General features: G+C 42.3%; 1 protein-coding gene and 1 pseudogene across 1 annotated transcript in view; one reads left to right on the top strand and one right to left on the bottom strand.

Annotated features, from left to right (window-relative positions):
- KIF4A (kinesin family member 4A) overlaps nucleotides 1–13,394 on the bottom strand; it is a 129,424-nt gene that overhangs the window by 41,065 nt on the left and 74,965 nt on the right. The window contains exons 16-18 of the mRNA XM_030934074.1: nucleotides 6,261–6,364; nucleotides 5,175–5,319; nucleotides 4,319–4,429 (exon numbers count right to left, since the gene is read on the bottom strand). Of these exons, the coding sequence (XP_030789934.1) occupies nucleotides 4,319–4,429; nucleotides 5,175–5,319; nucleotides 6,261–6,364 (360 nt within the window). The remainder of the gene's footprint in view (nucleotides 1–4,318; nucleotides 4,430–5,174; nucleotides 5,320–6,260; nucleotides 6,365–13,394) is intronic.
- LOC104678792 lies at nucleotides 10,405–11,351 on the top strand (annotated as a pseudogene).

Raw genomic sequence — 13,394 nt, 5'->3', positions numbered from 1 at the left:
TCTGCAACCTTGCTGACCTTATATATTAATTCTAATAGACTTTTAGTGGATTCTCTAGGATTTTCTACATACAAGATAATGTCATCTATAAACAGAGATAGACTTGCTTCATCTTTTCCAGTTTAGATGCCGTTTATATATTTTTCTTCCCTAAACGTCCTGGTTAGAACCTCCAGGACAATGTTAACTAGACATGGCAAGAGTGGACATCCTTGTCTTGTTTCTGATCTTAGGGGAAAAGTATGCTCTTTTTCACCATTAAGTATGTTAGCTGTGGGTTTTTCATACACGCCCTTCATCACACTGGGGAAGTTCTCTTCTATTCCTAGTTTCTTGAGTGTTTTTATCATGAAAGAGTGTTAGATTTTTGTCAAATGCTTTCTCTGTGTCTATTGAGATGATCATGTGGTTCTTGTCCTTTTTCCTACTGATATAGTATATAACATAAATTTTCCATATATTAAACAAACTCTGCATTTTTCAGATGGACCTCAGTCGGTCATAAGTGTATCATCCTTTTTTTTTTTTTTTTTTTTTTTTTTTTTTTTTTTTTTTTGAGACAGTGTCTCACTCTGTTGCCCAGGCTGGAGCGCAGTGGCATGATCTCGGCTCACTGTAGCCTCTGCCTCTCGGGTTCAAGCAATTCCCATGCCTCAGCCTCCCGAGTAGTTGGGATTATAGGCATATGCCACCATGCCCAGCTAACTTTTCTTTTTTGTATTTTTAGTAGAGACAGGGTTTCGCCATGTTGGCCAGGCTGGTCTCAAACTTCTGACCTCAAGTGATCTGCCCGCCTCGGCTTTCCAAAGTGCTGGGATTACAGGTGTGAGTCACCATGCCCAGCCTATCATCCTTTTTAAATGTTGATGGATTCAGTTTGCTAGAATTTTGTTGAGGATTTTCATGCCTATATTAAGATATATTGGTCTGTAGTATTCTTTTCTTGTGATGTCTTTGGTTTTGGTATCAGGGAACACAAGCCTCATGGAATGAGTTGGGAAGTGTTTCCACTGTTTATAGTTTTCAGAAGAGTTTCTGAGAAATGGGTATTTCTGTCTTTTTTTTTTTTTTTCTGAGACAGAATCTCACTCTATCGCCCAGGCTGGAGTGCAGTGGTGTGATCTTGGCTCACTGCAACCTTCGCCACCTGGGTTCAAGCAATTCTTGTGTCTCAGCCTCCCAAGTAGCTGGGATTACAAGTGTGTGTCACCACACCTGAATAATTTTTGTATTTTTAGTAGAGACGGGGTTTCACCACGTTGGCCAGGCTGGTCTCGAATTCCTGACCTCAGGTGATCTGCCCACTTCAGCCTCCCAAAGTGCTGGGATTACAGGCATGAGCCACAGCACCAGGCCAAGAAATGGGTATTTCTTCCTAAAATGTTTGATAGAACTCACCAGTGAAGCCATCTGTGCCTGGGCTTTTCTTTGTGGGAAGTTTTTAAACTACTAATTTAACTTCTTGTCATGGGTCTATACAGATTTTCTATTTCTTCTTGAGTCAGTTTTGGTAGTTTTTGTCTTTCCAGGCATTTGTCCACTTCATCTAGGCTATCTAATTTGTTGGCGTACAGTTGTTAATAGTAATTCCTTATAATCCTTTCCTTCCAGCAAGACTAGTAGTGATATTCCCTCTGTCATTCCTAACTTTAGTAATTTAAATTTTCTTTCTTTTTTTTTCTTATAAGGTTTGTCAGTATTTGTTGATCATTTCAAAAGACCAACTTTTGGTTTCAATGATTTTCTGGTTTTTTTTCTATTTTATATTTCATTAATTTCTACTTTAATCTTTTTTTTCTTTTTTTTTTGAGACAGAGTTTCACCTGTGTTGCCCAGGCTGGAGTGCAATGGTGCAATCTTGGCTCAGTGCAACCTCTGCCTCTCGGGTTCAAGCGATTCCCCTGTCTCAGCCTCCCAAGTAGCTGGGACTACAGGCATGCACCACCATGCCCGGCTAATTTTGTATTTTTGGTAGAGAGAGGGTTTCTCCATGTTGGTCAGGCTGGTCTCAAACTCCCGACCACAGGTGATCCACTCACCTTGGCCTCCCAAAGTGCTGGGATTACAGGCGTGAGCCACCGTGCCCAGCCTATTTCTACTCTAATCTTTTAATGTTTCCTTTCATCTACTAGCTTTGGGTTTAGTTTGCTCTCTTTTTTTCAGTGTTTTAAAATGGAAGGCTAGGTTGTTGGTTTAAGATCTTTCTTCAATTAAAAAAACTGAGATGCAGTCTCACAATTTTGCCCAGGCTGGTCTTGAACTCCTGGGCTCAAGTGATCCTTCCACCTCAGCCTCCCAAGTAGCTGGGACTACAGGAGCCTTTCACATTTTTAAATATAGGCATTTACAACTATAAAATTCCCTCCAAACACTGTTTTAGCTGTATCCCATAAGTTTTGGTATGTTGTATCTTTGTTTTTATTAATCTCAAAGTATTTTTTAATTTCCCTATGACTTCCTTTTTGACCCATTATTTATTTAGGATTATGTTAATTTCTTCATATTTGTGAATTTCCCAAATTTATTTTTGTTACTGATTTTTTATTTTATTCCATTGTGGTTAGAGAACAGATTTTGTATTATTTTCAATACTTTGTTTTTTGAGACAGTCTTGCTCTGTTGCCCAGGCTGGAGTGCAGTGGCACGATCTCAGCTCATTGCAACCTCCATCTCCCAAGTTCAAGCGATTCTCCTGCCTCAGCCTCCTGAATACAGGGGATCACAGACATGCCACCATGCCCGGCTAATTTTTGTATTTTTAGTAGACACGGGGTTTCACCATGTTGGCCAGACTGGTCTCGAACTCTGACATCAGGTGATCTGCCGACCTTGGCCTCCCAAAGTGTTGGGATTACAGGCGTGAGCCACGATGCCTGGCTCAATACTTTTAAATTTATTGAGGGATAAAAGGTCTAGCATATGGTCTATCCTGGAGAATGTTTCATGTGCACCTAGGAAGACTGTATATCCTGCTGTTGTTGGTTGGCGTAGTCTATAGATGTCTGTTAGGTATAGTGTATAATCTAGCATATTACATAAACTATAGACCAATATCTCTTATGAATGTAGATATGAACATGCTAGGTATTATATTGTTGAAGTCTTCAATATCCTTGCTGATCTTGTGCCTATTGTTCTATCCATTATTAAAGTAGGGGCTGGGTTCAGTGGTTCATGCCTGTAATACCAGCACTTTAGGAGGTTGAGGTGAGAGGACTTCTTGAGCCCAGGAGTTCGAGATCAGTCTGGGCAACATAGTGAGATTCCATCTCTACAAAAAATAAAAAATTTGCCAGGTGTGGTGGTATACAGCTGTAGGTCTATCTACTCAGGAGGCTGAGGTGGGAGGATTGCTTGAGACCAGGAATTTGAGGCTCCAGTGAGCTATGACTGGACCACTGCACTCCAGCCTGGGCAACAGAACAAGACCCCATCTCTAAAAAAGAAAGAAAATAAAGAGGTGGATTGAAGTCTCCAAATATTTATTACTGTTGATTTGTCTATTTCTCTCTCCATTTCTGTCAGTGTTTGCTTCATACATTCTGGGGGCTCTGTTGTCAGATGTATATTCAGGCCCTTATAATTCTTCTGGATTATACAATATCTTCTCTTGTTCTGGCCTCTGTTTCTCAATATTACAGTTTGCTCTATACATTATTCCCAGATATATCTTTCTAAAGCGGTATTGTGTTGATAACACTTTCTAAAAACACTTAAAAATCTTTATGCTACTAACAAAATGAGTTCAAACCTCTTGGATCTTTAATAATCCAGCTTCGACTTGCCTTTCCAATGGAATGGTCCACTACTATACTTCACCCCAGTTGGACCACTTGCCATTCCTTGACTATGCCTACAAAGTTGTCATCTCTATTTCTTTGATCTGTCTATCTGGAGCTTGTACTTATCTCTATCAAAACCCTTCCTATTATTCAGGGCCTATTCAGCCATCATCTTTTCACTCCAACTGCAAATTTGCTTTCCTTTCTCTTAGTTACTTTGGTATTTTCTTCTTATAGCCCAAATCTCTTTCTTCCTTGTATTTGAGAAATCCATGCTTATGTCTTACCATCTCCTTTAGATAAGACATTCTTCAAGGGCAGAGCTTATATACTACTAATTTTTCTATTTCTCACAGTGCCTAGTAGATAGTACCTTGAATATAATAGACATAGTAGACATTTAATACAAAGTTGTTAAATTCATGAAAATGTCACACTTTTGGAGACATGAGGTATTTGAAGAGAAGCATCAAAATTGTTAGTCAGCTCAGAGAAGCATTTATTAGCTAGGCCTTCAAGAAGTTTTAGTTACTTACTCGTTCTTTTAACTGTATTACTTCTTTGTCTTTTTTCTGCTTCCACTGTCTAAACTTCTCAGCATCTTCTTTCATTTGACGCATTAACTGTACCCGCTGGTTTTTCATCATCTATAAAAACAAAAACCAGCACAAGTATTAGTCATCTGCACTTTATTCTAGGCTGGTGCGGATGGACAGACTTACCATTAAGAAGAGAGAAAAGCCAGAACTAGGCTGGGAAAGCGGTCCCCAACAGATTTTCTGATTAGGCTTACAATACCCTTGCTATGTTTGCACAGGGTTTCCAAGTATAGACTACACAAGTGAACACTGAGAAGATAGTAAGAAAAATGTACCTACAAGCTAAATCCAGCCCTAAATTCACTGTATACAAATGAAATTTCAAGGAAACATCTAAGCCTCCAGGACAAATCTACCTAGCAACCACTGTATTCTAAAGGTTTCAGTACAAGTAGCCTGTAACCACCACTTTGTTGGTGCCACAAGTTGAATATTCAATAACTGAGAATTTTCTCTAGGTGTCTGTCATCTTGTTACTACTTCAGGAAATTATGCTGCGTGATCATGGAAAGTGATCAGGATATAACCACTAAGCATGGAGATGTCTTTGTTCTTTGGTTTCAGAGACTCTAACATTAAATTTTGAATGTCAAAGCAAGGTTTTATTGAGCAGATCCTAGATGACCACTAGCACAATGTTCTGCAAAAGGGGTATTTGTGGAAATTCACACACTTGAAATGATTGCCCTGCCTGCTATTTTCTCACCTGAAAACACCTCTGGTGTATTTCTAAATGGAATACCTATGTTTGTAAATTCCAATGGGGGTAAACGCAAGGATGAGAATTTATTACCCGTATCTCCTGGTTCAGTTTGGAGACAGTATGCTCTGTGGATTCCTTTAGTTTCAGAAGTTTGGACTGCTCATTTAGTTTCTTCTTCAGATCAGTGATTTGACCCTCCAGCTCCTGGAGACGTTTGCGGCGGCGCTCACTCAACCTAAACACAGATGCTGTAGAAGTGAGGACTACCAGCAGCAAAGCCTGACTTCAAAAGGCATAATACTAGACTCCCAGAGTTACAATCCTGACATATACAAAACAGGTGACTAGTCACATAGCCATCTTGAAAAAAGAATACCACCCAAACAACCAAACCTGTCTCAATAATAGGAGCTTAATACAAAGAGTAAGACAACTTTTAGTACACAGCAATGCAACTCCCTCAATATACGCCGCCCCTTTTGCATCAAAATGGTTCTTTGAAGGCATTTCACTTCACTTTAGCTATGAAGAATTCTGATGACTATTATAGAAGTCTGAGATAGAAAGTAAACATTCAGCATAACTTTTACAAACATGAGCTTTAGACTCAACCGAGAGATAAAATGGAGTCACTGAGTAAAAAGAAGGTAGCATAGCCCATACAGCAGAGGTCTAAAGGAGAGTAGGATGTTATGGTTATCCGCTTTGGTTTTATTCTTAACTGGTAAGAGATGGCTAGATTGATTTTTTTAATCACTAGCCTGGACATTAATTCCATTCACAAGCTAATTTACCATTAGTGCAGGGACAAAGAAACTGCTGTTATCTAGTATATGTGATAATCTTTCAAAAGCCAGCTCAAGCGCTTTTTACAAAGCCTTCCTTGATCATGGTAGCCTGAATTGATATTTCTTGCCTCTGGACTCTTAACACAATTACTGTCTAAGAAATTTATTTGGCTACTAATCATGTGCTGTGTTATGACATTCTTTTACTGTCAACTTGAGACGCTATTTAAAATTGCAATTATTTAACCACTTTTGTGTTTAGGTTTCCTCTTCATAACTAGGTTTAAATCTTTAGAGGCAGTACATGGGACTTCTACTTCTCTATTTCTTGCAAAGCTCCTCACACATAGTAGGGACTTGAAATAACATTTATTAACTTTAATCTTACTTGGCTTGGTTGACATCTTTCTTTGCTGTCTGAAGTTCAAGAACCAATTCTTCCTTTTCCTTTTGCAGATTGATGACTTCTAATTCTAGCTCTTTTATGTTATCCTAGAAAGGTTATAGGTAAAAGAGAAAGAAGACATTACATGGCACAGGAAGAAAAACCACTTCAGCATTCCATGTCTCAAGGAACTATGCATTAAATTTTACCACTTCGATTGCACGCTGAAAACATTTATTCTTGATTTGATGGAGATTAAAATTACGTAGTAGGAAATGTTTAAAATCTGAGGGTCTGGGTTTTAATCTTGACTGCCACACTTAATAAGTATCTTTAAGGAAAGTCACTTCATCTTTTAGTTTTGGTTTCTGTTCAGAAAAGAGTTTATATACGTGTGTATGTGTATGAATGTATATGTGTGTATATATATACTATATCATATATATATAGTGTGTGTGTGTGTGTGTGTGTGTGTGTGTATATAGCCCAGGTTGGTCTTGAACTCCTGAGCTCAAGTGATCCTCCTGCCTCTGCCTCCAAAAGTGCTAGGATTACAGGTGTGAGCCACCACATCTGGCCCTTCATTTGCTTATTTTCTTTCTTTTTTTCTTTTCTTTTCCCTCCCTCCCTCCCTCCTTCCACCTCGCCTCGCCTCGCCTTGCCTTTCCTTTCCCTCCCCCTTCTCCCCATCCTTCTCTGTCTCTCTCTCTCTTCTTTCTTTTGAGACAGAGTCTCACTCTTACCTAGGCTGGAGTACAGAGGCATGATCATGGTTCACTGCAGCCTTTATCTCCTGGGCTCAAGTGATCCTCCCACCTTAGCCTCCGCTAATTTTTGTATTTTTTTTGTAGTGATGGGTTTTCACCATGTTGTCCAGGCTGGTCTTGAACTCCTGGGCTCAAGCGATCCTCCCACCTTGGCCTCCTTAAAGTGCTAGGATTATAGGCATGAGCCACAGCACCCAGCCCCATAAATCTTAACTGTGAGTATGACTATATACTGAGTCCTGTGAGTCCTCCTAGTGAGTCATTCGATCTAGGGGAGCTCTTAGGGACTCCCAAAGGTTTCCCTATCTATGTCAATAATTAATAATAGCACCTACTTCACAGGGTTGTTGGGAAGATCAAATAAGATAAAAAGGCAGACACTTTGTAAACTGTAAAGAGCTGCACAAATATTCTTATATTCAGAACTTTCAAACTTATCTACTCAATAACAACTGCAGTTCTGCAAGCATTTAGAAAAAGAAGTCTAGAAACTGAAGTTTGACAGTGGAAAATCCAAATTCCATCCTATTCTCATAACCAAAAAAGATCGGAGAAAACTGACTGGATGAGTAGCTGGCAGCGAAGAAGATTATATGCAGACCCTAGACCAGTATTAGACTGACACAAAGAAGCAGAGGCAGATTAGGTGGGGCTATATCAGAGAAGCTTTCTAAATGCTTTCTAAATAGGCTAGAGCTGTTTTCCAAGCAATGTACTCAGTCACTTCAGTATAATCAATGAAAATCAATCTTTATAGTTACCTTGCTTTTTTTTTTTTTTTTTTGAGACAGAATCTTGCTCTGTCGCCTAGGCTGGAGTGCAGTGGTGTGATCTCGGCTTACCGCAACCTCTGTCTTCCAGGTTCAAAGGATTCTTGTGCCCCAGTCTCCCAAGTAGCTGAGATTACAGGCACCCACCACCACACCTGGATAATTTTTGTATTTTTTGTAGAGACAGGGTTTCACCATGTTGGCCAGCCTGGTCTCAAACTCCTGAACTTAAGTGATCCACCCACCTCGGCCTCCCAAAGTATTGGCATTACAGGCGTGAGCCACCACGCCTAGCCTACCCTGCATATTTAAAATCACTAATAACATGGGTGTGTATGTATGTATGTATATTCATATATTCTTTATATGATAAATATATTCCATATTCATCTATACTTATAACATAGAAAATATATTCTATATTTTTACTTATAGAAGTAACATATAAATATATTTATATAAAAAAATAGATAATACATATAAAGGTCAAGTTCCCTTGACTGCCTCACCCCTGCCAAAATTCCAGTCCCCCTCCAGAAGCAAGCACTGTTACCAGCTTGATGCATATCTTCCATTTTTTCTAGACATTTACATATTCAAATATTACATATCTAGACATTTACATACACAGTCATATGTCACTTAATAACAGGAATACATTCTAAGAAATGCATTGTTAAGCAATTTCATCATCATGTGAACATGATAGTATACACTTATACAAATCTATATAGTATAGCCTACTATACACCCAGGCTATATGGTATAGCCTATTGCTCCTAGGTTATAAAACTGTATATCATGTGACTGTACTGAATACTGTGGGTGATTATAACATAATGGTAAGTATTTTGTATCTAAACATAAAAATGGTACAGTTAAAAATACAGTATTATAATCTTATGGGACCATCATTGTATCCATAGTCTGTCATTGACTGAAATGTCATTATTTGGTGCATGATTATATATTAAATAAATGTATTATATATTACATATCACATAATATCCATTACTAGAATATGTAATTGATGTAAGTAAATATATAGTATATACACACACACGTGTGTTTATAGCAATTAAAATGTGTTAAACATAGACTTATATATATATATGTTATTCTGTAACTTGCCTTTTTTTACTTAATTAGTCATGGAGATTTATTTATATCAGCATATATAGATCTGCCTTGTTTTTTTTGCCATAATGAAATATTCTGGTACATGCCTTCTGTGCACATGTGCAAGGTTTTACTAGGGTAGAGAGAAGTGGGAATTACAGAGTCATGAGGGTATACATTTTCAATTTTTATAGACCTGCCAAATTGTCATCCAAAGGGGCTACTCCACTCTTGCCAGCTAAGTATGAGAGTACTTTGCTTGCACCCTTGTCAACATTTGATATTGCTACACTTAAAAACTATTACCGGCCGGGCGCGGTGGCTCAAGCCTGTAATCCCAGCACTTTGGGAGGCCGAGACGGGCGGATCACGAGGTCAGGAGATCGAGACCATCCTGGCTAACACGGTGAAACCCCGTCTCTACTAAAAAATACAAAAAAGTAGCCGGGTGAGGTGGCGGGCGCCTGTAGTCCCAGCTACTTGGGAGGCTGAGGCAGGAGAATGGCGTAAACCCGGGAGGCGGAGCTTGCAGTGAGCTGAGATCCGGCCACTGCACTCCAGCCTGGGCGACAGAGCGAGACTCCGTCTCAAAAAAAAAAAAAAAAAAAAACTATTACCAATCTGATAGGTGAAAAATAGTTTCTATTCATTATATATACACCACATTTAGTCCCTAATTGTCTTACCAACTCCACAAGGGGGAATTATTCAAAAATTTAAGTCCTGGTTTACTACAACTCATGGTAATCTTCATTAATCAGACCCTATGCCTCCCCCTATTTTTCTCTGGCAATTCTTTACAAGTGACAGGAAAAATACCATGCAACTCAGGAGGCAGAGGTGGAAGGATCACTTGAGCCCAGAAAGTCAAGACTGCAGTGTGCTATGATCACGCCACTGCACTCCAGCCTGGGCGAGAGAGTGAGACTCTGTCTCTAAATAAATAAATAAATAATTGAATTAAAAACAGCTTTTATCTCTTAGAGAAAAAAAAGGGTGATTCACATGTGAGTAAAAGGTATTGATTACGTTAAGAATTTATTTCAGGCCTTGTGCAGTGGCTCACACCTGTAATGCCAGCACTTTGGGAGGCCGAGGCAGGCAGATAACCTAAGGTCAGGAGTTTGAGACCAGCCTGGCCAACATGGTGAAACCCCGTCTCTACTAAAAATACAAAAATTAGCCAGGCATGGTGGCGCAGACCTGTAATCCCAGCTACTTGGGAGGCTGAGGCAGGAGAATCGCTTGAACTCAAGAGGTGGAGGTCGCAGTGCACAGAGATTGCACCACTACACACCAGCCTGGGTGACAGAGCAAGACTCTGTCTAAAAAAAAAAATTATTTCTTCTTAACTTAATCAAGGATATTTGATGCCATGGGAAAAAGGACTAGATCTCTTACTACAGCTACAGCTCCTTACTAGCACCCCTTTGTAGAGTTAGAAATACAATGGGCGGGGCACCCAGTGCTGGTCCTCCCAAGACGGCGATATGCATCCCGGTGATCACCAAGGAGAATTACCCTCTCTACATCCGCAGCACCCCCACGGAGAACAAGCTGAGGTTCCAATACATGGTGCACACATCTCTGGACATGGTGGATGAGAAGATCTCCTCAATGGGGAAGGCCCTGGTCAACCAGAGGGAGCTCTATCTGGGCCTGCTCTACCCCACAGAGGACTACAAGGTCTTGCCTCATAAGTCACTAGAAACTCTCGACCAGTCCCTTTGGACAAATCACTTGAGACGATGGAGTTCAAAGACGTTCCAAGAGCAGTAATGTAGCTTGTCCATGGTGACATGTGCCAGTAGCCATTATTTTACAAGACAACATGGCCTCTACAGAGGAGGTCCGCCTTATTTATGAAGTCTCTGGTTTTGCAGTTAACTTTCTGGACCAGGCATTGATTCATAAAGAGGGTGAGGCATCCCAGGTGCACGTAGAAACTCAGAGTCTGAGTGGCTCGGTTCCTGGAGCCTGAATTGGGTAAGGCTTAGCTGCCTGCCCTTTGTTTCTCCAGTAAACACCAGTTGCCCCCAACGAAGTATCTAGGCATGCACCCAGTGTGGTCACTGCAGGACCAGCCCAGCCTGGGCACTTCCTGTGATTCAAGGTTGTCAGACTTCTCCAAAGTGAGGGCACACAGAGGGCCCTCAGCTGGCAGGTTCTTTACCTGCTGTCCCAGCAGTCCTTGTGTTACAAGTGCATTCCCTAACCAGCTACGCAGACAGAGCTACACTACCATCTCCAAGGTGAAGTTTGTCATGGTGGTGAATCCCTCCAACACAGCTCTTTGAGACAATGAAATCCACAGGATGTTCTGGAAGCTGCACAACTCCTACATAGATGTGATGTGCAACCCCTTCTGTAACCCGAGGACAATATCCAGTCCAGGGACTGATAACATGGTGATGTCTATGATGATACAGGTCTGCTGAGTGAGAACTCTGCCACCAGACATTGCAGACAGAAGCTTCAGCATGTGACTGTTGTGGGGATGTCTGCCTCTTCCTGAATGTGATGACCACGCATTTGGGGCAAGGCTCCATGCATGGTGCACCTCAAATAAAGGTCTTGTGAGATGAGATTTGGCTTTTTCCTTTTGTGTTAGTAGAGGATTCAACTAAGGAGAGTTTAGCTACGGACCTTTAGTGGTGTGGGCAGAGGTTAGTGACCAGACACAGCAGGAAGTGTGCCCCCAATAGGCTTGAAGCAGGGGAGGCAGGGGTGCCTGGAGCTGAGAGCTCTGGAGCCCATGGGACCTGTGACCACATGGGCTGCCTCTGCTGTTCCCTCTGCCCTTGCTGTGGCTGCCCATTGGCTGAACAGGTGGGCTGGTCCATAGGGGTTAGCCTCCTGAGCCTAGATCCAGCCTAGGATCTAGGGGCAAATGCGCCCTTCCCACATGCGCATTCCCATGGGGGAGGGCCCTCCTCTTTCTGGACTTGGCCTCCATTCTTTGCACGTGGTCCAACATCTGGACACAGCCCAGGCCTTAGAAGGAGCCCTTGTGAAATTTGGAAAGCCTCAGGGCAGCCTGCTTCTGAAACCCTGGAGTGGCAGACTCAAGGCGCCCTTTCCTGCCTGTTGGTGCAAAGTAGGTTAGGATCCAACTGCTGCTCTCCAGATCCCTGGGCAGGCTGCTCTGGGAGCACATGGCTAGGACGAGCCAACTGGATCTGCTCTTTCTGCCCAGAAGCCCTGCAGCCGAAGTCCAGATAACGACCAGGCCTGAGGTGTCAACCAGGACTGAGGTGAAGGTTCAGGTGGCCCAGGCCTGCCTCCCCAGTGTCGCTTGTTGACGTGGCTGAGTGACGACTGCCCAGGGCAGTGGCAGAGGCCACAAGGACCACCCACGCGGCTGAGCCCTCGGCACATTCCTCGCTCCATGTGTAGTCGGTGTCAGCGGGGTTGAGCAACCAAGGCTCGGCCTGCTGAGGAGCCCCCTTCCCTCCCCAGCCCATCCTCCCACCACCCCCAGCACTGGTCTAGGACTACTGAGTTTCTCAAGGACCTTCCAGGATCCCAGAATCCCCTGGGAGCAGGTCAGGCTGTTAACATGGGTTAGTCAGGGGTGGGGCACAGGGAGGTGAACTTTTTCTCTACACATCTTTGGATTTTCATGTCTTCCAATAAGTGCAGTGTTAATTTTATAAATTATAGAAGAAAAAGAAATCAACTAGGAGTGTGTGTGTGAAAACAGCATGCCCCAGGCCTCCCCCGCCCCAGGGTGAACTGGAAGCCCTGAAGTGGGCTGAGGCATGTCAGGCAGCTGATTAGGGTGCACGTGGGCCACAAGCCACCCTCACAGGGTTAAATATTTAACAAGAGCCTCATATTTGTTAAGACAAGGCAGGACCCCAGCCCAAGCACCTCTCCCCTACAGCCAGGCATGAAACCTTTGGCTTTTAGTGGGGATCACCCCTGCCTAAGTCCTGGCTGTGGTGGGGACTGCAAATTGTTAACCCAGCATCTATTATCCTTCCTCCCTACTAACAGAATCCCAGTGCTTCTGCCCAATTCTGATAAGCGGGCAGACAAAAGTCATGTCCTACCCTCCCTCACAGCCCAGGGTGGGCAGTTGTAGCATGCAAGTGGATGGTGTCGGGAGAGACTTGCAGGAAAGACCCTGTAAAGGGAGCTCAGCTGACATGTGCAATACCCTTCACCTTTGCCTTCTTCCTGCCCGGAATGTGGATGTGATGGCTGATGCTCAGCCAGCTGTCTTGAGAGCATGAGGACAAGATTCACACCCTAAGGCCAAGGAAGCAGAAAGCAGGAAGGATCCTGGGCCTTTGCTGCTGTACGTGCCCCAGACTACTTATGTTCAGCTTTTTTTTTTTTTTTTTTTTTTTTTTAAATGTGAGAAAATAAATATACCCCTCTCTGGTTAAAGAAAAAAAAAAAAAGGAAGAAAGAAATACAGTGGGGGAACACATATCCCCATGTTTCCAGGCAAGAGTATAAGAAAGGAGGAAGCA

Source organism: Rhinopithecus roxellana, chromosome 7 (assembly GCF_007565055.1).
Source record: "Rhinopithecus roxellana isolate Shanxi Qingling chromosome 7, ASM756505v1, whole genome shotgun sequence".
NCBI classification, from domain to species: domain Eukaryota; kingdom Metazoa; phylum Chordata; class Mammalia; order Primates; family Cercopithecidae; genus Rhinopithecus; species Rhinopithecus roxellana.
Note: the sequence above shows the minus strand (reverse complement) of the source record. Positions and strands in the feature narration are given on the sequence as shown.